The sequence below is a fragment of the Bombus pyrosoma genome, linkage group LG8 (assembly GCF_014825855.1).
Source record: "Bombus pyrosoma isolate SC7728 linkage group LG8, ASM1482585v1, whole genome shotgun sequence".
Classification (NCBI taxonomy): domain Eukaryota; kingdom Metazoa; phylum Arthropoda; class Insecta; order Hymenoptera; family Apidae; genus Bombus; species Bombus pyrosoma.
In genome coordinates, this window is record NC_057777.1 from 674,684 (window position 1) to 698,268 (window position 23,585).

At 37.0% G+C, this 23,585-nt stretch overlaps 1 protein-coding gene across 1 annotated transcript; it reads right to left on the reverse strand.

The window, feature by feature from the left end:
* Positions 1 to 44: 44 nt before the first annotated feature.
* Positions 45 to 23,315, reverse strand: LOC122570410 (pyrokinin-1 receptor-like). Its single transcript, XM_043732686.1, has 3 exons — positions 20,639 to 23,315; positions 3,901 to 4,127; positions 45 to 2,803 (listed from the first exon to the last, which is right to left on the reverse strand). The coding sequence occupies exons 1-3, from the start codon at positions 21,438 to 21,440 to the stop codon at positions 2,252 to 2,254; spliced, it is 1,581 nt and encodes a 526-aa protein (XP_043588621.1). The 5' UTR covers positions 21,441 to 23,315; the 3' UTR covers positions 45 to 2,251.
* Between the last annotated feature and the right edge of the window lie 270 nt (positions 23,316 to 23,585).

The following is a 23,585-nucleotide window of genomic DNA, read 5'->3' on the forward strand; positions in this document are numbered from 1 at the left end:
ATAATTCCTTCTTGTTTATACTTCATGGATTTATTAATCATTCGTAAGTACGCAACACGATGTATTCTTGGTTTATACAACGGAATAAGTAAGTGCACATGTTGTTGATTTATTAGAAGAGTGATACAAAAAGATTGGCACAATCATTAGGAAAACAGCTTGAAATAGAATATAATTAATCACTCTGTTATTTAGTAAGAAAACTTTGCTTTTTTACAATGTGATTAATAGTATTGTTTACTACTAGAAGAAGGACTAAAGTCTGATCTTAAACTGTGATGTTGTCCTTGTTAAATAGTATAATGTTATTGGATAATTATTCTATTCTAGTAAAGGATATTTATTATTTTTAAATAGTTCACTTTTAGAGTTAATTTCTGCGTATATCTTGGAAGTTGTGATTTTCTGGACGTGTTACTCTTTTACCAAATCAATCATGTTGTATTTATCAAATGAAGCTTACAAGGTTACTCTCAACACATGTTCATGCATTTTTAAAAGACAAAATTAAGTTTATTATTTTCTTCGTTAGATACTAAATCTTTTTGAGGAATCAGTGATACCATAAAAAGAGAAATGAAACAAAATAAAAAACTAGATACTTTCTAATGACAAAAAAGTGGAAGGAAGAAGGAAAACGGAAATGATTGTAATTTGTAATGTCATATGTAACGTTCACTGATTCTCCGCAGAAACAATAGGTTTTTATACGGTAACGAAAATCGTCTATTTTTAATTAAGCGAGATTTATCTCGGGTCGATATTGTAGAGCGCCTAGAAGTTTCTATAGGTAAATTATCGACCAGCGGGAAATACGATGAAAATGTGATTTCTTGTAGAAACTGTAGTTAATAAGGATCAGTCTTTTTAAAGTTCGAAACAATTGGGTTAAGCTTCTCAATTATTGAGGCAAAAGTTATACTGTAAACCACGTGGAATTCGTGATTTCTTCTGAATCGATCGGATTAACGAGTTCGTCCCGTTACAATAACAGCACCAAATTTTTCACACCAAAAGTTCACGTTAGCTCGACGATTAGTTCGAATTTTTTAATCATTTTCACAAACTAGTTTTTCCTTTAAATAAAGGTGAGTCGTGTGTGTGTGTGTTTTTAGTTGGACAGTTGTTCCAAAATGCAAGCAGAGATGGATGAAATAAACTAACGATTTTTAGAACTACAATGTACAAAGATACAAGATTGCACAGGTAAGCTAACTGAGATGCTCTATAAACTTTTTAAAATGAACGATTTTTTTTCAATTTTATTCGAATTTCAATTTTTCTTTCTAATAAAATCTTTTTAATACTCAATAAGGAAAACTATTTGTTGGCTTTGCAACATAGAATCGTACAGTATTTTTAAAGCATTCTTCTTTTATGATTTACAAACTTAAATATTTGTCGTGCGAAGGAAGAAAGTGAAATTTTATCGTTTGTAAATTAAGTTAGATGCAATTCGAAGTTAGTTAGATTTTATCGCTCAGATCTAATGTAGATTAGGACGAAGTTAAATTTACCTCGACTTAGGTCATATCACCATATAGATGATCATACCACAGCAGATTGATTTTAATTCCTGAATGCGAAAACTAAGATCTGAAGCCTGCTTTGTTTACACCAGGCCAAGGTTAGGTTCCAATTACTTGACTATTCATGAAATAAATGAAGAGATACGAATCCGAAGAGGCCAACCTCGACGTGATGCTTGTGGCAGTTACGGGGTTGGACCTCGTGTAGCTATTCAATATCAGGAAGAGGAGAGGTTTTCAATGGGTAGAGGCGCTACCATTTTGCCGAGTTCACGTAATCCAGCGGCCGCACGGGTTGCTGGGTACGCGTAAGTGCATTTTCCCCTCCTCGCGTAGAAAAGAAGAAGAAAGAAAAAGAAAAGAAGATAGAAGGTTCCAATTACTTGCACTTGCACAGTCTCATTTTCCCTTTCAGCATCAGCTTAGCGAGCTAAAATATTTTTGTAGCTTATCGTCATATGCTCTCATCATTCCATAAAATTCATTCATACGTCTAACCCGCGACCGTTTACTCAAAGTTCAATCTCGCAATTCTCAGTTACTCTGTAATAATCGTAATGATAATTAAGCGGGGATAATTAATCCATTTCGAGTTTCAAGCACCATCACCATCACGAACTCACCACGAACCACAGATCCAAGACTAATTTCGACCCAAGTTCCACTTTCGTCATTCATAATTTCAACGTTTTTACCTAAACCGATATCGCATCCTCGAAAACTCAAACAGTGTTTTGTTCGTTGGTTTCATTCCACAAAGTCATCGAGATCTCTTCTCGTCTAAGCTCTGACCTTCTGAGGGGGCTATTTTCCGGGACAGTGCACGTGCTTCTTCCGGCGAGTTTCAAGGACTTTAAACCGGGGAACCACTTTAACAAACGCCACCATTTCTTCTCAGATTGGTTCACGTTCGAAAGCTTCACAGTGGTATACCTGGCCGGCCTCGATTTTCTCGAACACTTGCAGCAACCGATCTCCTTGTTTCTAATCTCTTTCGAATTTTCCAGTCTCCCAATGTCCTCGTCGCCCACCTTATCCACGTTGCTCCGGGTCGGTTCCACGTTAAGATGCTCAGCCAATGGCGTGTTCTGCTTTAGGCTATGATGGCCAGAATTTCCGGAACAGTCGGTGCTGTCGTGGATGACTCCGGTGCCGCCTGTTCCCATGTTTCTAGAGCCGATCGCTCGCTGCTGCGATCGTGGCAGGCTCGAGTACGACCGTTGCTCCATGCGAGTCGCCAGGCCAGGGATTCTGCAACTCCTTGACAATGTTTCCTGTGAAAACAAGAATAATGCTTGGTAGTTGAACAGCTTGCGACGTCGGCATTTGAACGAGGACTCGGGACAAAAGTAGAAATCCACGTTCGAGAACCAGGTGCGCGGATCGCGTTCTTACGTTCGTCAAGGCGAAGCATCGAGGAGAAAAGCGAAGAAAAGATTTTCTGTCAGTAGGACGTTGAGTAGGACCCGGTGTCAATAGGAATATACCGCCGGTCGTAAGTACCAGGCTACGTAACTTGTATTTGTTTGTAACGAATACAAAATTGGACATTTTTCCACCTTATACGTTTTACGTGCACTTTTATATTTTCAAATTTCCCACAAACGCATAAACACTCGCAGTTCCATCGTTAGAAACATACGATACGAACGGAGCAATAGACTGACAATAAAATAACTAGAAGATGAAAACCGTGGGAAACGTGTAATTTATACGAAATATCAATAGGCGTCCCGTTACTTACGGCCGACGGTGGTAGATTAGGTGGAGTTGGTTGTATTAATTTGATTCGCGTAAGTCGATTGATTAAAGAGAGTAATAGGGCGATTAAAGGATATTGTGTGCTACGAATGATCGTAATATTGGAATAATGGGATTGTGTGGGAGTTGGAATGTTTTTCTGACTGCTGAAATTGGAGAATATCGTGGAAGTTAGTGTGCTGGCGGTTAGACGTGTTTTATGCGACGTAATTGGGCAAAGTTGCAGTTTACATTATCGAGTTCTGTACTTCTTAATTAATATCGTGGCTCTGAAAGGGAATTCCAAGGGAAAGGGGAGATTCGACTAATATTTTTCACATTGCTGTATCTCTCTCTTTAAGAAATTGAAAGAAGCTGAATTATTTACAAATTACAAGCTAACCCTTTAATGCCTAAATGAACTAATCTCTTTCAAAGCAAACTGTGTCCTATCGAATACAACCTGGTTTCTTAATCGACCCATACGGACTGATCCGACAAAGTTTCATCGGATAAAGGAGCATAATTGGATATCAATCAAGTGGACCATTTTACTAGATTAATCTACACCCAATTTCTAATTATGTGGTACATGCTGTTACACCTAAAGAAGAAAGACACTGTGACTCACCATGAACGCGGCTCGAAATTTGTTCGACATGATATTATATAAAATCGGGTTGATCGACGTGGACACGTAATAGAGTACGCCGGATATGTAGGTCATCAGGGTATAAAGGAACTCGTCCAACTTGCTGTTTGAGCTCATGTGGTCCTCCGAGTTCGTCCCGTGTGTGGCGACCAGTCGCTGTACGTGAAACGGCGCCCAACAAATAAAAAAGGCTATCACCACGGCAACTGTAACACAATTCCACATTTTATTTGTTAGATTTTTTTAAATATACCACGTACATTCAGGACATAGAGGACAAAGATACAAAATGTTCTTATTCCACGGGTAACATTAGATTGCAGATCGATCGTTCTAACTGGTATCAAGAAAGACTGGTATCAAGGAAGCTATGTGAGATTTATTCGTTATCGGTTTGTTTCTCGTAGCTATCGTTTTCTCATGGCTCGTCGTTTTATAATCGAGAAGTTATTATTATCCTAATATCTTGCTATCTCGAAACTAGACTTTCCAGTGAAATTACAAATAAGGTTCCTTGCTACAGGCGCGACGATACGATTATCCTCTGTTATTCTGAGCTGTCCGACGATTGTCAAACCATAGCAGCCTGTGACAACGGATTCCTACAGCTCGCAACGTCCTCGCTGCTGCATCGTTCAGGGGCTGCGAGCGATGGTTCCTGCCGTAACTCAAATTCGCGATTATTGAATCTCTATTTTCTCAATGCCAGAAAGAAACGGAATTAAGAGCTTATTGATATCAACTAGCTTATATTCGGTAACAAAGAATGTAAGATTACTACTATCGATCTTATATGCTACGAGATATACCAATATAATCCAATGGTAACTGTAACAATAGGAAGTGGTAACGTAATGGAAATGGTAACGCACGACATTCGTAACAAGAAAATATAGGCGCGAGACCAGTGGTACAGGCCTTTTTATACACTAGTCTTCGCCACAAAGAAGAGGGTAGCTCACGTGCGGACACAATTTCACCTTTGACGACTGCTGATATCAGGGGTGGTATCAGAGCTCGCATTCGCATCCCTCGGGCGTCAAATACGGAGCAGCGATAGATACAAAAATTCGGAGTATTTATATGGTTAGAATAGCAAGAGGTTGGTAGGCCAACGTCATAAATTTCACGTCTGTTTCGTACCTCGCCGATGATTACATCACCGATAAGTCGTTTGCGATAATTCCTATGTTCGCCGGAACGAATCGCAGAGGGTGTAAGATTTTTTTTAGCAGATCGATATTATCGTAATCCGAGAAACAAAGTTGTATTTAATTTCACGTCGATCCGCTCCTTTAGTCAATGACAGAATCAAAACTTTTTGACTATAGGATTAGGCGAACAAATTTATAAGTTCTAATTATCCTCGCGTTGGGAGTACTCTATTTTTTAGAGCGAAACTCGAGTGTCGTTTGCAAGGGGAAGCACCGTAAAAGTTAGGTAGGATTAATGGTGGCTGAGGAGATTGATGAAGTTAATCTTTTATGTGAGTTGATCTTCGTAATTATTAATTAAAAACCAGAACAACTGCCGTTGCAGCTAATTTTAAAATATTACATTTGTATAATTGAAAGTTTTATAATCCTTGGTCGGAGAAAAGGAAATCTACGATAGCGTAACAAATTCGTCTAAAACGATCCTAAACGATAGAACGTGCTAAACGATTTCTTCTTTCTTCTTTCTTTTCTAATAAACTATAATAGGAAACTAATAATTTTATTTTATAAATAAAATTACATCTTGTAATTGGTTCGTACGTTCCTTATTGTTATTGTAAATTCTATAATCACGTGCGTAGCTATCACGTAATTTGCGTAATTTTATAGTCTGTCATTTACGAAAGCGTTTCGCGTTGAACAGATGTATCCAGCAAGATCGAAATGGATTTTGGTAAAACAAAATGGAACAACTACTTTATAGAACGTGGCTCTTTCTCCTTTTAAGAAAATTGATGCAGGATCTCCTAAAATTCAAATCCCAGGATATCGTCCGGCAATATCAGAAATTTTTCATCTCGTTCATCCAGGAGGAAAAAACTTTTCGTCGGAGGAAGTATCAGCCAGTTTCCCTCCGTTTCGTTTAAACTGCTTCCTTCCACGGGTGCGATTCGAGTCTTGGTGCGAAAATCCCGGTCATTTTCTCAATTTCAATGGAAACCAGTTTACATAACTCACATAAATTTGCGACGATTTATCATCGACGCAATTTTCTCCTACTTTACGTTCAATCTGTTGCTTTTCGCTCGAGAGGGAGAGGGAAAAATGGGGAACAAAATTGGAGAAGAAGATAATCGAAATGTGTCGCGACGTTTTGGACCAAGCGCGTTATTCTCGGCGAGTTCATGCGATTACGAGGCGATATTGCGCGGGCCGCCTTTCAAAGAATATGTAAAGACTGGAATTGATATGCGACTGAGGTCAAGATCAGTCGAGTTATGGCATTTCATAGCATCGTGCCGCGTACGCTCCCTTTGAATAATTCATCCGCAAAACTGGATGTACGTTCGGCTCGTTGATTTTGCTTTCTTTCCAGAAGTAAGCTTCCCCGCCCTTTTTTCTTCCTCGAGTCGCACATTTTTTCCATTATTTCATTACTTTGAAGTTTTGTCCCTTCGTTTTTATAGCCCCAAGTTTATTATTCTCTCCTTACTCGTCTGGTATGTATTTTCATTCAGTATTTTATTCATATTCTTTTTACCAAATGTTATTGTAATGTAGGTGTAAAGGTGAGAAACTAAGATCAAGCGAAGCGTTACAGATCAGAAATATCGGTCGAGCGTGTTCCAACTGCTTCGAACAAACACGCGATATTATTCCGAAGATTCCTATCGGTAAACGTTGCAAATAGTAGACTTTCTGATTAAATACTCCTGCATTCCGTTCTTATCGTTCTGTTAATCCAATTCCGTGGCACTTTGAACCAGATTCTACTCAAAAAAAAAAAAAAAACATCTTCCACAATATAACATTCATGAAAATTTATAATCTTGTTATTACTAAAGTTTGTATATACAATAGAAGAGAGAAGCATCGATCGAACAAGTTTAAGCCGTATGAAACAAGCGCATGGAACAATTTTGAAAATTCCTAGCAAAAACTGAGGTAAATTGTGCCGAAACTTTGAGATACATGGTAGAATTGTTGCTTCGAACTTTGAGATACGTAGCTATATGTAATCTAGTTCTAACTTTTTGCTCATATTAAACGTTTAAATGTACTTGAACTTATAGATACTGGTGTTTCGCGATCTCTTAATTACATCATATTTATTTCAAAGCAAATTCTGTTAAAGAAAAGTCCTCTCCGATAATATTTTTCTTTCCAAAAATTTCGATTATCAAAGGCACGATTGAAAAAAAAAAAAAAAAGATAAATGCAACGTATTGACAAAGGGAAAGCGTAGAAGTATCGAATATTATTATTCGTTGTACGTTCTATTATTATCTATCGTATAATATCGTTATATGGTCGTTGTTACGAGTTCTCTAACAGCTTACTGCGGAAGCTCGAAGAGGACACGTTTCACGCATATTCGCAAGATCCCAATACCATTTAGTCGGGGAAGAAGTTTTCCTAAGGTAACGCGCCATAATATCGAAACGAAAGTCAAACACTATCGGCGAAGTTGGATGTGGCGCGCGTGGCAGCTCGAAGCTCAAAGAGCAGCGGGATGGATATCCTGTTTGTGAAACGTGAGACGTGACCCGTGTAAATTCTGTCCCTAAATCGGTCCACGCCACGCTTAAAAATTCACTGAGGATGATTCCTCCTGAGACGTTGAGATAAACCGTGTTCTCAGCCTTCTTCCTGTTTCGAGCACATATTTCGTTTCTGATACTTTCCGCGCGGTTTTTCACGAAGATTCGCCTTAAAAGTCTCGGAACAGGTTCGATAGGTTTGGAAGTAAAGTCGGACGGATAATAATGAAATACGTACGAGTCAAATGTTATCTGACATAATGTCTCAACATTTCTAAAAAATCAATTTTAGTTCAATCAATTTCGATTAACTATTTGAAAATTAATCTTCCGTTAGTTATTTTCACGATCGTCAGTCAGAAATGGGAATTGCCACTGCAGTTCATTTTAAGGCATTTTCGTATAATTTACGATATTGCTATAAATGTATAATATAGCGTTGCTTAAATTAATCGCGGTATAATTTGAATGAAAGAAATCTTTCTTTCTTTCTTTCTGCGGAAACTGTACATATAGATATATAGAGATAGGGGGTAAATAAATAAATCGATATGTATTTCATGGAATACCTGTTAACTATCTAAAAGCAATTTTCTTACCAACGATACGTAATATTTATTTGTACTACTGTAATTAAACCGTATCCTGCTGTCAAAAATAAGGAAGTCTTTGGATATTTTGTGCAACAGTGTGTACCATCGAAGATACAACATATTAAATTCTGCCCCTCCGATCGGATCGATAAAACGAGCTTATTAGTCGGCGAAGCTGGCTAACCGAGGATTACTTGTTTTTCTTTTACCAGTCGCTTTTTGCCTCTATTAATTGAACGAAGTTTTTACGTGATTAAGATAAGAAATTCATGCGTACGCGTTTGCGCCTTGTTTATGTGCGTCTGATAAATGACCATTAACTAACGGAAATGATGACATATGAAAGGAAGAAAAGTAATGAGAGTAAAACGGTCGGGGAACTTCTGCTGCATTGTAATCGATAGGCGGAATAATTAACGTCGAATCGAATGTATCGAGTTCTCTAGAACAAGCGACTACGGAGAAACAGGAATGGGGAAAAAATCGAGGTCGTCGTCATCGATCATCGTAATCGACGAAACGGGACAAGACGAGGAAACGAGTAGTAATACAAACTACTTTTCCGACGAAACAGAAGCGGAAGGAAATCAATTACTCTCGAACGGCGATAAATTTCCCTCCTTTGAGAAGAAGCCGGGAAAAGTATAAAGAGAAACGAAATAAAAGATAAACTTGTCATATATGCGCGTAAGCCACGTAGAAGTTAAATTGATTCGCTTCTTCCAGATTAATGATTTATATTTGAGAAATTACACACTAATCGTGTATTCAAGTAAAGCGAGGTATGTAACGGGCCACAATTTCATTCTAGAACCTTGCTCGTTGCAGAATCAGTTCGCTTTAGCATAAATTGAAATACGTCTATATACGTAGTTTGGAGCAATTTATTCCAAATTTACAGTTTAAAGCAAGATTGCTACCCAGCACGATGAATTAAACGAGATAATTTTCAAGATACGCGTGATGCACGAAAATATCTAAATATCCAAAGGACATATATAGTGCTCGTTGTGATACTTGGCGAATGAAACTATTTCTTTGTATTCAGAAAAATGTGCACAAGCATCCACAGTATGTGATAATTAATTTGTTGATAGTTAATAGTTAATAGTTTCTCGAATGTTTTTGAATCTCCCGCTACAGTTGCCGCAATTAGCCGCCGTTAAGGTAAAACAGGAAATGTCGATATCGGTCATTGCGATATTCACAGGAAAAAGACGGATAATAAGACGGAAAGACGGTCTCGGCTTTTTTGCTCGTCCACCTTGCGTTCAATGCTTTAAATGCATTCAATGCTTTAAATGCATTTAATGCAACGCAGCTGCGCCTCTGAAAGGAGCATCTGCTGCGTTCGACGTCGTTTCCGATTGGATTTCTGATAATCCCCTGAAAAATGTACGCTAACCCTGCCACAGATACTCGATTAATAAGTTCGATTCTTTGTTTGCGGACGCTTGAACGTCTCTCCTCTGATCAAAGTAATTTGATGATTGTTCGCTGTAAATTGCAAATGGCGTTATTGCACGTAAATAAGACGGAAGAATCGGCGATAGAAACGCTTTAAAAAGATCTTGTTCTCGTGAGAATTCAACGTTTCGTGGACTTCAACAAAATTTCATCGACAGAAATTCTTAATTTTGCGAATAATGTTAATACATTTTGATGAAAATTAATTTCGATATTTAATTTATTAATAATCAACATACAGTGGCTTCATCTCATTTTCCAACGAAACGCTACTTTATCAGGTTTTATATTTCGCTTTCATAATGCCAAATTTTTGTAGCCACGCGAAGATGCTACCATGCGACACGAAATTCCATATACTCGTACCGAGTTAATTGGCAGGTAAAATTGCCAGGCTTTCGGTAACCGTTGTATGTATTACGATCTATTTTCTTTTATTATCTTCTACTACATTGAGAGATATTTAAGAAACAATCGTGGTTATTCAAAAGTATATTACCAATTTGTTGGAACAGGGAGAAAATCGGCATAGGACTATTTATTATCCTATTCGAACAAAGTCGAAGCGACGTACATAAATCTTCTGTTTAAAACATCAATCTTGTGGATCACTATCAGCTCCACGCTGAACCTCATCCTCCTCTTTGGTTTCTTGCTTATCCCTTCTCAAATTTTTCCCTCCATAGTCTCCCTTTATCGTTGCAAACTAAAACTCGTTCAAATTGGAGATTTCGACAACTATTTAAGAAACACAATCTCTCTTTAAAAGGATCAATCCGGTGAGGTTTCGTCAAAGATCGGACGATAGGATTAGAAACTGTCGATCGAGCGAAACGGCTAATTTTCAGACCGAAGACTGGAAGAACATTCTTTAAAAATCGTATTATTCACTTTGTAGATAATAATTAAGAGATAATAAAAATAATTAAGACATAATCCTAGTAATTGGAACTGAAACCGACGATATGGTAGAATTGGCGTTGTGAAAAATAATCTAATGTAATAATAAATGATCTATGACTTGATACAATTACGTGATTTAATTATGTAGATACGAGTTACTCTGCAACATAATTACACAGACGCTGACATTAATTGCAGCCATGAATTCCAAAACAGTTCAGGTCCATCGAGGAAATCGATCTTTTTTTCTTAATTCAGTATCGAATAATGTTCATTGATCCATTGCTAACCTCGTTGATTTATCCTGTGCAGTATCCACTATATATTTTTATATCGTATCGTTATATCGTATTATATTTTGGATATTTTATATATTTTCTCATATTACGTGCGTTTCGCGAATTTTTCCACTTTTAAGTTCCACGTGAACGCATAAAATGTCATAAAAGTCTGCAGTCTATCTGTAATCCTCTCTTTTCTCAGGGTCAAATTTAATTTCAAGTATTTCTTCTTTATTTATTCATTGACGTGATCAGAATCCGTGTAAACTTTAAATGTCATAGAAAGCGTGGATTCTCATCTGTCGCATGTATTCTGGTCGAGCAAGTTGTTTTTTTTTTATTAGATTAACGATCGAAATTACCGACTCGCGTTATAATTACAGCAATTAGCAGATATCTAGACGTCGAGTTGATACTCGTTCGTTTGTTATTGTCTTTGAATTTGATTGAAATTGTAAAGTCATTCTCTGGCTAGGTCGGCCATCATTAAAATATTATGCGACAGATCGAGGATAGTTCGCGAAGAGACGCGTATGTAAGTACACTAACTTGGAAAACAAACATTCAATCAACATTTTTCGTCATTCACAATTACCTTCAATATGCGAATATCGTCCACATTTTTTGCTGTTACGATACTCTATAATTTGATTTGTAAAAAATACACTCACGGATATAGAAAATTTTCCAGCTATTTTTAAATCAGCATGCTTGATCGGACTTTTCTACGTCTAGTGGTAAGTTACACAGGCTTATTAATCATCCGCTGCAAAATAGTTGGAAAACATAAAAGTTCTCAAACGATAAAAACATATTGTATGAGTCGATTCTTTCTAGAATTACTTCCATTACTTCAGGCAGAGAATTTAAAAATTATTTCTGCGGATTTACAGTTTCCTCTGTCAGCTAAACCTATCGCTAAACGTAATCGCTAAACGTAAAACATTAACAAAATGTAATCTGTTGAAATTGTAATATCACAGGGTAAACCAAGCAGATTGCAGATTGTTGACCGCAGCAGTACTTTACGAATAAAAAGATTTCATGCTACAGGGTGAGACAAGAGAACGCGCGAGACTCGCTTCGGGAGCTGTACATTCAAAAAAACAATGAAAATATATTATTATTATATACCATCTTTATAGAAGATACTCAAAATGACCAGGTGGCACTTTAAGGCAAGCTTGTGCTCTGAATGGATCCTGGTGTTTGCCCAGTTTATTGGAAAGTTTGTTCCATTCTGAACCTTAGTATTCAACGTTCTCAACAGAGTTTGCTCTGTTCGCAAAGTTCACTATATTTTATAAACGAAAACAAAAATGTTCTCTTACGCGCTTTATACTTTCGACTTGCTTTTACATCACGAATCGTCCCGTTTCCTAACTATTTCCCTTGCGAGGGTAAGAATCGTTTTGGTTGAACCGCCATTATCATTAGCTATTATCACTTCCACCGGGTAGATTTGATTGCACACATTGATCACGATAAATGTGCTGTCCATTTTAAAGTAATCGTACCATTGCGACTATCACTGAAGTTGCAAAATTAAAGGGAATGAATCAGCCTGTATACTTCGATGGCTGGGTCGAATCCTTAATCAAACTTTCCTACGTCTATATAGCATCGCTTCCATTAGCTGAACCTACATAGCCTTTATTACCGTAGCCATTATTAAGCCGTTAAAGTGAAAAAAGGTAGTTCGTGCATAGACGAGCATGCAGTTTCTAGCAGAACTCGGATCACCAGCCGCTGTTCTCGTTACGTTCATCGATTCTCCGGAGCCTATCGTCGTGTCCACGATAAACCAGCTCTGTTAATGAATTCACAGGCCGCTACCGGATCATTCGACAGGTACAAGGTTTAATCGTCGTGATATTGCACTGACACATGGTGCATCGTAATATCACGTTCAGTAATTGCGCAATCGAGCATGGATATGACAGTATTTAAAGATTAAGTAATACCTAACGCTGCTCTATCTTTTTTCCTTTGCTCCCTTTTGTAATTTTTCCAAAAGAAGGAACTTTTATGCCAAGCTTCTTTTATTAGTAATTTGGGTTTTCATTAGTCCAAAGATTAAATAAAACCTTAAAATTGCTCTATTTTTTTCAGAGAAGCTACTTTTATGCAGCTTCCTTTATTAATCCGAGCAAGTTGTATCGGTATATCGATCGATAGCCATTCAAACGTCGAAGTGAAGATAGGAGGGGACGTTTTCCAGTTGCCTTTTATTAAAATTATAATTTTACGTAAAGCTGCGAATAACGTCGTTTCTTCGATACATACGATTGCCCTATTGTTCGAGCGATTGTAAAATAGTTGCGATTTTTTTTCGCTCCGAAGGGAGAAATCATGCTCTGTTGGATAAAAGGAAAAGGTTCAGCGATATCGTTATATGAAGACGTCGTAAACATAGTTTGTAGACAGATACGTAGTTCCTTCGTCAAGTGGCTCGTGTTCTGTTAGTTCGGGGCTCGCGAGGTTCTTCCGTTTCGTTTTCGTGCGTTTAATGAAGTATTGCATATACGAGGCAAATCGATATTTGGAAAAAGAGCCTCCACGATCATTTCTGTAAATTATTGTCACTTTTTACCGCAAGTAAAATAATCTTCCTTTCCCCCCTGTCGTTTTATTCCATATTAAAGCTAAAGTTTGTGTAACTCTATGAACGAAAGGAAGTTTCAACTTCGAATGTCTCGAAACACGATTTCTGCAGATACGCCGGTATTCCAAATAACTGATTCGTCTTTCTTCAATTTTAATTTCGTTATACAAGTTCCTGTTAATGAACGACGGGGTTCACAGGTTAAGTAGGTAAGTAATTCATCGTATTTGCACAATACTTAATCATTTTGGCAACCAGTCTTTTTGCAAAAAAAAAAAAGAAAAAAAAGAAAGAACATACGAACGAGACGAGACTATTCGAGCGACTTTTCTATGATTTTGTTGAATGATTTTGATTTTGTATGAATTCGAAAAAATTGAAGATCTCGAGATGTTTTACGTCTGCGAAAAATCGCGCACGTTTAAGTATTAACAGATATTTGTCTTTTTCCACGATGGCATTTTTCAATTAATTTCGCTATTACGAAAAGCTCATCGAAATAAAAGTTCCAACTTGAACTTGAACTGTAGGATGTTCGTGAAATGTTCGTGTTTCATGGATCGCATTATTACGACTCATTGCAAGCGTGCAACAAAGACTCTGCGGTTGAATTATGAATTCGTCCCGGAAGTTTACCTACAGGAATAATGCGAATTCTGCGCTTCGTGTGCTGCCGATGTCGTATATGACGTACAATTATAAATTATAAACTCACTCAATTATAAACTCACGATTCCGATTCTGATTTCTCATCGGCCTGGCAAACTACGAATATTAATCAGCCTTCTACGAGATGGACGTCGATGAGAAAATTCTCGATCAAACTTTCCCATTCAATACGTTTCCATCGAACGTTGCTTTATCGAAATTTCCACTCGAAATTATCGCTTTATAGTATTTCCACTTTGAATATTTCGCTATGGGACAGTCGAGTATTTTACAGTTTGACGCTTGGAAAGATTCTCACGAAGTTTTTTTATTTCTAATTAATTTTAACAATTCTTGTGCTTGTTACATTTTGTACGTACACGTACGTTTATGTTTAATTTATATACATATCTCGCATAGTAATTTCTATTTTAATTTATATAATAATTTATATGTTAATTTGTATATTTCTATATTCATGTATATACTAATTTATATTTATATCGGACGATACTTTTATCAGTTTTATTTGCATATGCTCTTTTATTTTAGCCTTTTATGTAGAAAATAGCGACGTGTTTAGTTACCCACATTTCATTTCTCATCTTACTTCATCGATTTGATATTCGATGAAAAATATAAAAAGACAAAGACACGTAAATATGGAAGAGAAGGGTGTACAGTTCGGCGGCGAATTATATTCGACCGATCGGCGCGCATTTTGTCCACAATTACAACACGATATTATTAATAATTCCAATTTATATTTATTAATTTTAATTTAATTTATGTTTATTAAATCATATTAACTTTATTATTATTTTATTCATTTACATTTATATTTAACGTACGTAATTTTAATCTCGGCTAAATTTATACCATTAAAGACAAGATTCGTTCCCCGAAATTCTCAAAGAAACAGTAATTAATTTTTCCGTGCATGCATAAAATCATTCTTTTTCATTCGAAAACAGATATCAAGGAATCGACATTCCAAGATGATACCCCCTTCTATTTCTATAGTATAGAGAGAAAGAAACTGCAAATCAGATTTAGCAACGAGACTAAAAATAGCTGTTATTATCTCATATGTATATGGATCGCTATTTTAAACGCGTTCGATCGAAGGATAGGATGATTCGTATTCAAATTGGAGAATCTGTCATACGAGATAAATGTTCCTCATGATTTATTCCAAGGATCGAAACGTATATGTAATTATCTGCGTTTATACAAATTATTTTTCCGATAAACGTTCGACTCTATTGATCGGTGAATGTTTCCATGAAACGATCGTTTAACTTTAGAGGTAAAAAATTGGTAAAAAATTTACAACGAAGCAATGTCTCAGATTTTTTTGTCGATATCGTCATTAATGCTGGAACCATCGATCAATCTTTAAAAAAGAATGTACGTAGACATGTAGATTATACGTAAGCGATTACAATGAAAATTATATGTCTAATGATATGATAAGTATAGTTTGTCTCGATGATTGCCGATAGCGATTTTATTAAATTTATCAATTCGTTTGTATATTTTTATTAGTTTATTTTGCAAAAGAATGCCAATCCATAGAACGATTCTTATAGTTCCATTTTTTAGGCTCGTAATCATTTCGCAGAGAATTTCCAAGTTGCTGGAGGTGCGATTCGAAAAATATCTCGTAATTCGAGATCGTCCAGATTGTCGAGACTTTTGGAATTTTCAAAAATTACATAGACCAGAATACGGAGCGAAGGTATTTCAGATATGATATTTCCTAATAAAATATTATATCCATCACGTATTTCGCTATTACTTTGCTCCATATTCTGGCCTAAATAATTGTGTAAGTCTCGAGAATCCCGAAATTCTCGGGAGTCCCGACAATTTCGAATTACGAGATACTTTTGGGAACCCGACCCGACCCCGAGAGAAACTAAATCTCCAGAGATATTTTCACGTTCTCGCACAAACCCACATATTAATTATACTTGTCACTGTTAACTATGCTATTAAAAAACACGGTGAAACAACAACAAGGAATAAAATACACTCGACGGAAATAGAGCTAACCCTTTTCAAGAATTAACATCTCCAAACTAAATTTACTTACTTTTAGATTATTGAGGATTGGTAGATTTCTGCGTAACATGGCTCGACTCTTGTTACAGTTACTTATTATCCATTTCTATGTTACTATTTATCTAGTACTTTGTCCTCATTATTTGGCACTTATTTTTATCATACTATTTACTTAACGTTTCATTTCCATCATATCGTTTCTTCTTTGAATGCAACGTAATGCAGAGAATGTTAAGAATTAAAAGTTGATTATTCAAAAATTGTATTCAGTATACAAGCATATTTTAAATAACAATATGTAAATATATATATGTATGTAAATCGATGACACGAGCTCTAGTATCGTTAAAATGTCGGAGGATCGGTCCAGAAGGCCTTCGTATCGTCGCAGTGCTGACGTAAACCGGTTAAAATGGATATCAGTCGGAACAGTTGGCGATTTATGAAGTTGTTATCGGTGCTTTCGATGCACCTGGACTCTTTTACCATAAAGAAGAACAAATTCACGAAATTGCCAATGTTGACAGTCGGTGACAGCGTATTTAGAGATTTAATATTCCGCCTTTGTTCTTTAAAAATTGCCCCGACGCTCATACCGAATGAATAACAAACGTAATTTCTGGAATTCTCCTTTCCTGCTGATATTTCACAAAAATAGTGGCAACTGGCTGGCGTTTTTAAGATTCAAGGCAAATTTTCGACATTGATATCCTTTTCTCCGTGCAAAGGAATTCTCTTTCTTTCAGTTTTGAACGATTTCCATCTTTCTAAGATAATTCGTATCTTCCTTCGCCAGTATCTGACATTAACCGAGTCGATGGATCGAGCTCTTAATACTTACACCCCTACGCCCACAACTATTCGGACACTGATGTATTTGCCAACTTTACATAATTACCTCACGTCACTTTCTTTTATGGAGTTACCACGTCGTTTTACGATCTTGATGTTATCTTTGGAAAATATCAAGCAATATTTATTAACAAATAACATTGATCAAGTTGTCACAAAGATGAATCGGTACGTCTGCGTTGCTGTGTTTTCAGCTTTATCGATCCTAGATGATTCATATCCCTGCAAACGACGGAGATACCAAACTTTATAGGAAGCGTGGAAGAAGACAAATTGGAAGCAAAAGAATCAGAAGCAGAAGAACCTTTTTTATATATTTACACTTTCGTACCACTCCTACATGTACGTCTTCTCTCACCTATCGTTTATAATAATTTTATAATAATTTTGTAACAATTTGATCGTAGGACAACGTAGTAAACGCATAGAATAAACTGAAGCAAAGCAATTCTATGGAATCCGCAGATACGTAAAGCGTCCGGACACCTATGGATGGGAGATTAAATCGCTTACAAGTGAGCAGATCTTAACGATTCAAAATTTAATAAAGACAATTCGACATTAGTAGCCTACCAATTTGGGAACTTCAAGGTAATAGCTTTTCCCATTCAAAGTTCAATGCTCCATCGAGTTCGGCACTTCAAAATTTAATGGATCGTGAAATGTAGGGGAGACCCAACGAAAACTGGATATATGGGTAAAACCAGGAGCTGCTATTATTTCTAAAACGATTTCAAATTTTCCGCGTCAATACAGTCGGCGATTCTTGTCATTTGGCTTGATGTCTAAATAAAATACAAGCGCTTTACACGCGTGCCTTCTAACGTTACGATACCTTCCGTATTTGCCTCGTGGTTCTCTGATATAATTCTCAACGAATATTAAGCTTCGTGGTTATTGAAATCGTTCAGGCAAGTACCTTTCGCCATGAATTATACTATTTGTCGTGTATTAAAATATGAACATGTAAATGTCTTTTTTCAATTTGCCATGGTGGTACCGATAACTTGTAATATTTATAAAATTGCATATCGGGGTAGAAGCTGGTATATACGCGAGTTATGTTCATCCTACAAACGCATCAAGATTCTTACGTTAACGTTAAGATTATTTCAAGATTTAACAAAGCGTTCTAATATCATAGGTATCTTGAATCATTTCAGAAATTCTCAACATACAAAATTTCATCGATCGAACCTTCGAAATTCATTTACGAATCCATTCCATTCGTCATTCCCTTCTCCTTTTGAAGTTTCAAGCGAAACTAGACTGACGATCAATGGGAGATATTTCAGTTCCTAAATGAATAACGACTCTCGTGACTGATCGTGATTGACACTTTCAACCCTCTCAATTGAATCGGGCATCATTCCTCCACGATCGATCTAATCCTTGATCGAAAGAACATCCTAATATATCAAAACGTTTACCAGAGCATCTTTTCGTTAATGAGGTTTTTCGAATTTACAATCTCACGGACGCCTGACTACTCGACCATGAATTCCGCGAATAATTCCGGTTTCACAGTAGGAATTCTCATTTCTATATTTTTTCGAAACGTTACGAAAACTCTGTGGGCGACTGTTGTCTACGGTTCGAATAATAACGAACAGCGAATATTAGGTCGTTTCGTGAAGATCGAACACGGTTCCGTCATTTTTCTTCGGTTAACGTGGAAAACTGTTGATTATAAGATACGAATTTTATTATCGTTATAAAGAGACAAAGGACGCTTCCGACGTTTCGAACGTTTTCGTTCGATAAAATTTTATTTTTAAACGAGATACGCTTCGTTCGTGTTGTTTCTGTTTCGCTTCACGAAATATCTCTCGCGTTATTTGGTTTTACCCCTGTATCACCCTGTATATTTTTCGATACGTTACGCCGTTTATATTCGATTAAGTGTATACCAATCATTACGAGCTAAAGTGTTTATAATTACCGCAAATTGCTGCAATTTAGATCGTAGATCGTAGAGCAAGATGTATATTAACAAATTATTTCTTGGAATCATGTATTTTCATACCCGCACGTGCAGGTGTCGTTTTGCTTTAAAAATAAATTCCAATTAAAACAAGAATCAGCTACAAGTAAAATGGGAGACATCGAAGTTAAAAATCATTTAACATTGACTTTTCACATTTAACGTCGAATTTATCCAAATACTAAAGGTAGATGTTACTTCACGTTGAATTATTGAATTTGGAAACTGGCAACAACGAAGGAATTATCGAGTTTGAAAACTGCAAATAACGGAAAATGACATTTTTAAGAAGAATGAAAATTTCATTATCGACGGAGGTTCCATTTCTTTATTTATTTATCCCTTTTATAGGTCAGAAGCTCTCGTTCCTGAAAAAGCGCTGATTCGAGTTAAGTGGCAGTACCTTTTGATCTAAATCAGACAACCCTTCAGCAAAAGATGTTTCCTTCCTTTCTCCCTGGTTGCACGATCGTTTCCTTGGAGAAAGGATCGAACTCCAGGACGTCTCCTGTCCTTCAGTTCCCCTTTTTAAACAACTCACTGGTTGACACCTGATAGTCGATAGGTTTGACTCTTTCTATAGTGGACAATAATGGGGAAGGTTTCTGAATCAAGCTTTTCCGGTTGATCCTTTCCTGATTTTAAAAGAATGAATACATATAAAATGTTTTCTTTTGTTGTTTAACGACCGGTACCTCTTTCGATAACAAGTGGATGAATTATAAGGTCTAAGAATTTAATTAAATGGTCAAATTGATCCAAGATTTAAGAAAAATAATCTTCCAGTTTGGACAAGGAGCTATTCATTATGCTTTTCTTTTTTTAACAAAATTGTTAGCTCGATGGTTATCATTCTACGTTCTATGATTTTGTTTTATTGTTATCGTTTATGTGTATCGAGGAAACGTATTTCAGTGAATTGAAATACGACGATGCTGCCGATACATTTAATCTACCAATGACCAGATGTTAGAAGATTAATTACCATTACATAGAACGGCGTGAATTAGCAATTCTTATTACATAGTAATGTAATTACTTCCTGAATAATATAATAAATTTTTCAACATTTGGATACATCCCGAGATCTACTCCAATAAACTTTTATATTGTACATTTGTGCAATATTTTACTCGTACATTTGCTCCTCAATAATGTATCAATAGTACCCCCAGAAAAAGAAGAAACGAATCATTCGATGATACGCTTATAGCTTTAAGATCAATGTTCGAAACATTCGCAGAGACCCATTTCTTGAATTCCTATTTGTAAATCGACACTTTATATCGATATTAATATTAACGATATGATAGAAAAGTTGATGTTTTTCTTATATATTTATACCAATATCATCCCTATCGACTTCAAAAAAGAAAGAAGATATTTCATTTCGTTGAGTATATTTTCTTTTTTTTTTCCCCTTTTTATTCTATATCAATCTCATCTTCTCCTATATTTCCCATTTACTTCGTTTCTCTGTTTTCACAATCAATTGACTTCGTAAGAAGGTCCACGTTTTCTTTATCACATTTTTCGTTTCGTTTCAACGATCACTTAAAAAGTGTCACATCAAACATACTGACGTAAAACTGACAAGAATTACTGAAAAATGAAACTCACCGAGCATCTTCAGCACTCTCCTCGACGATTTTCCAGGATGATGCCTACAGCTTCCGCTTTCGCCGCTGCCTCTGCTCCTCTTCATCATATTCGATTTCCTCAGTTTCAGTCCAATCAACGCGTACAGCACCGTAATGAGAAGCATCGGGACCACGAAGAAGAAGAAGGTGGACAATTCGAACGAATGCTTGACCAGAACTCTCTTCACGGTACACATCACCATCTTTGGATTGCTGTGATGGTGGACAACTCCGACTTGCAACGCCAGTGGCAATGCGAACAACAGACTCATTAACCAAATTACAAGGATCAGCTTCACCGCTCTCGTCAGCTTTGACATCGTTTGCGACAAGAACGGATGACAAATAGCCAAATATCTTTCGACGGTGAACGCTGTAATGGTCAGCACCGAAGCGTTCGTGGAGGTTTCCGCTGCCAGGCCCCGAAGAACACAGAAAACTTCGCCGAATATATACGGGTACTTGAACCAGACCATATAGATCTCTGCTGGGAGGCCAGAGACTAACAGCAACAGGTCTGACACCGCTAGGCTGAATAGATAATAGTTGGTGGCTGTGTGCATCGACTTGTTGCGCGCGATCACGATGCACGTGCTGATGTTTCCGATTATACCGGTTATGAAGATCGACAGATAAATCACGGTCACTGGTATTACGATGTATAAAGAGTCTCTGAGAGGCAGAACGGTGTTTGTGGTGTTGGTGAAGGCGGTGAAGTTTTGGAGATAGGTTTGTAGAGCGGAAGAAATGACTTTGGGAGTCAGGGTAGTTGTAGGATCCATGGTGAAGGCTGGTCATTCCACGCGAATCGTTGGTGTGTGTTTTGATAGATGTACGTGGCTTGGTACTAATTGGTTTTCTTTGTTTCAGAAACTTGATTCCATCGTTTTCAGTGGCAGATTTAGAGTTTTGTTATTAATGGAAATAAAATCGAGTGTAATTTAGTTTGCGCGTGGATCAGAGAACTGATTGCATCGTTTTCAATATATCGTGGAATTTCTGTTAAAGTAAAGTTTCGTAAAGTCTCAATTTTAAGACTCTTTCGTTAGAACTGGTAGTCAAGATTGGTTTGGATTCGTTTGAAGAGGTGATTGCGTCGTTTTCAGTTGATCGTGGAATAAATTGAGAGTTGTCAGAGTTTTTGGATTGCTAATAGAATTTGAAGTTTTGATGGAAGAATGGAAATGATTCGTCTGAACAAAGTTGGAGACTGGTTAGCTGTTTTTCTTGAACGAAGTGGTACTCGTGTGATTTACTTTGTTGGGTCCTCAGAGCACGTTGTACTTGACTTAAGGAAGATTAAGTTTCAAAATACAGAGTCAATCTGGCTTCTATCTGGAAGCCTTATTTATGGTCTGTTTAAAGTATGGTCCATTTAGATATTTATTTTTAATATCAAGTTCCTTGAGCTTTTACAACAGTTTTTACAACGACACATTAAATTCCTCTCAGGCACTCAAACTTAATTCCAAACATTCGAGCTCCTAATTATCACTGATAGAACCTTCGTCGATCACTCAATGTTGAAATTCCTCTTTCTGCTGAAAGCACTTCCACTCTCAATCTCATTTTTCTAACTTCCGGAACGTTGTTACACGAAACTTCTTAGTCTTCCTTAACTTCCAAACTTCCACTTCTGTTTGAAGAAAATAGTTTCACAGATATTCTCCGTTTTCTTCGATTTGTCGTCTTCCTCGACTTTGGCGCTATTTTTTTGCTAAGCTAGAGCAGCTGTTTCTTTAATTGTCGGTTTTCAAGCTTCTTTGGACTTGCTTTTACCGGTCTTCTTTTAGGAAATTTCAAAAAAATCCATAGGAAACAGTTGCGCGATGTTATCTCGATCGTTTCAACGTCCTCGACTTTTTAAATTCTTTCCCCGTTAAACCAAAGCAGTTTTACCACCAGCTTCCGGTTTTCAAGTCTTTCGGCTCACTGATTTTCTAATTTCCATTAAGAAATTTTAGGGAAACCCGTAATAATAAAATAAATCTTTTCCTCTAAAGCAAAAGGTCGAATTCCTTGCAGAAACTTTGTAAAAATTCGCGGAAGACAGGTGAATAATATTTATTTTAGGTATATCGATCTTCGCTCCTCAACTTCCTTAAATCTTCAACTTTTCAGCTTCCTTAAAAAACGTAATGAAAATCCACAAAAAAAAAAAAAAAGGAAAAGAAAAAACAGCCTAATAATATTACTTTAGAATCGTAATAATTTCCTCGACATTCTCGATTACAAAACTTTTCCCCCTCTAAACCAAAGCTCTTGCACCCTCGACCTTCAGTTTACAACTACTTCAAACTTCCTAATTTGCAGCCATCTTAACAAGCTTTTGGGAGAATCCGCAGAAAGCAGTACAATAATTTCTTGGTCTTGCTCGTCCTCGTTATCTCTCAAAACCAAAACACTCGGGCCCGTGATCTTCAGCTTCCAACCTCTTCGAACTTCCAACTATCCAACGTTTTCTTCTTTAATGAGCGAAGCAGTTGCGCTCTTGACCTTCAACTTCCGACTTCTTCAGACCTTCAACACTGCAACTATGTGAAAGAAATTTTGAAGAAATGCACAAAACCAGTTGAATATTTGCGCGGCAGTGTTTCGAGCTCGAGTAAAACGTGACACTTTGAATGTTTCGCGGAAAACGGCGAACTGACACGGACGCCGCGCGAATCACGACTGCGTTAGCCCTCGTCGCGGCGAGTGACACCGAGCACCGGCGCTTCTGCGCACCTCCGATCGGCGGAAGCGTCCTCGTGGCTTCCTTCGTTCCTCTTTCCGCGTCCTGATCGTTTCACGTTCTTCTCTTTTGTCCGATTATTCACCCCTTCCTCCAAAATACTCCGCCATTATTCTTCGTCTCCGACTGAAGCAGGAATTTCATGTTTCTTCACGTCCGTTTCTTTTCAACTTCTACTTTTCTTCTTTAACAT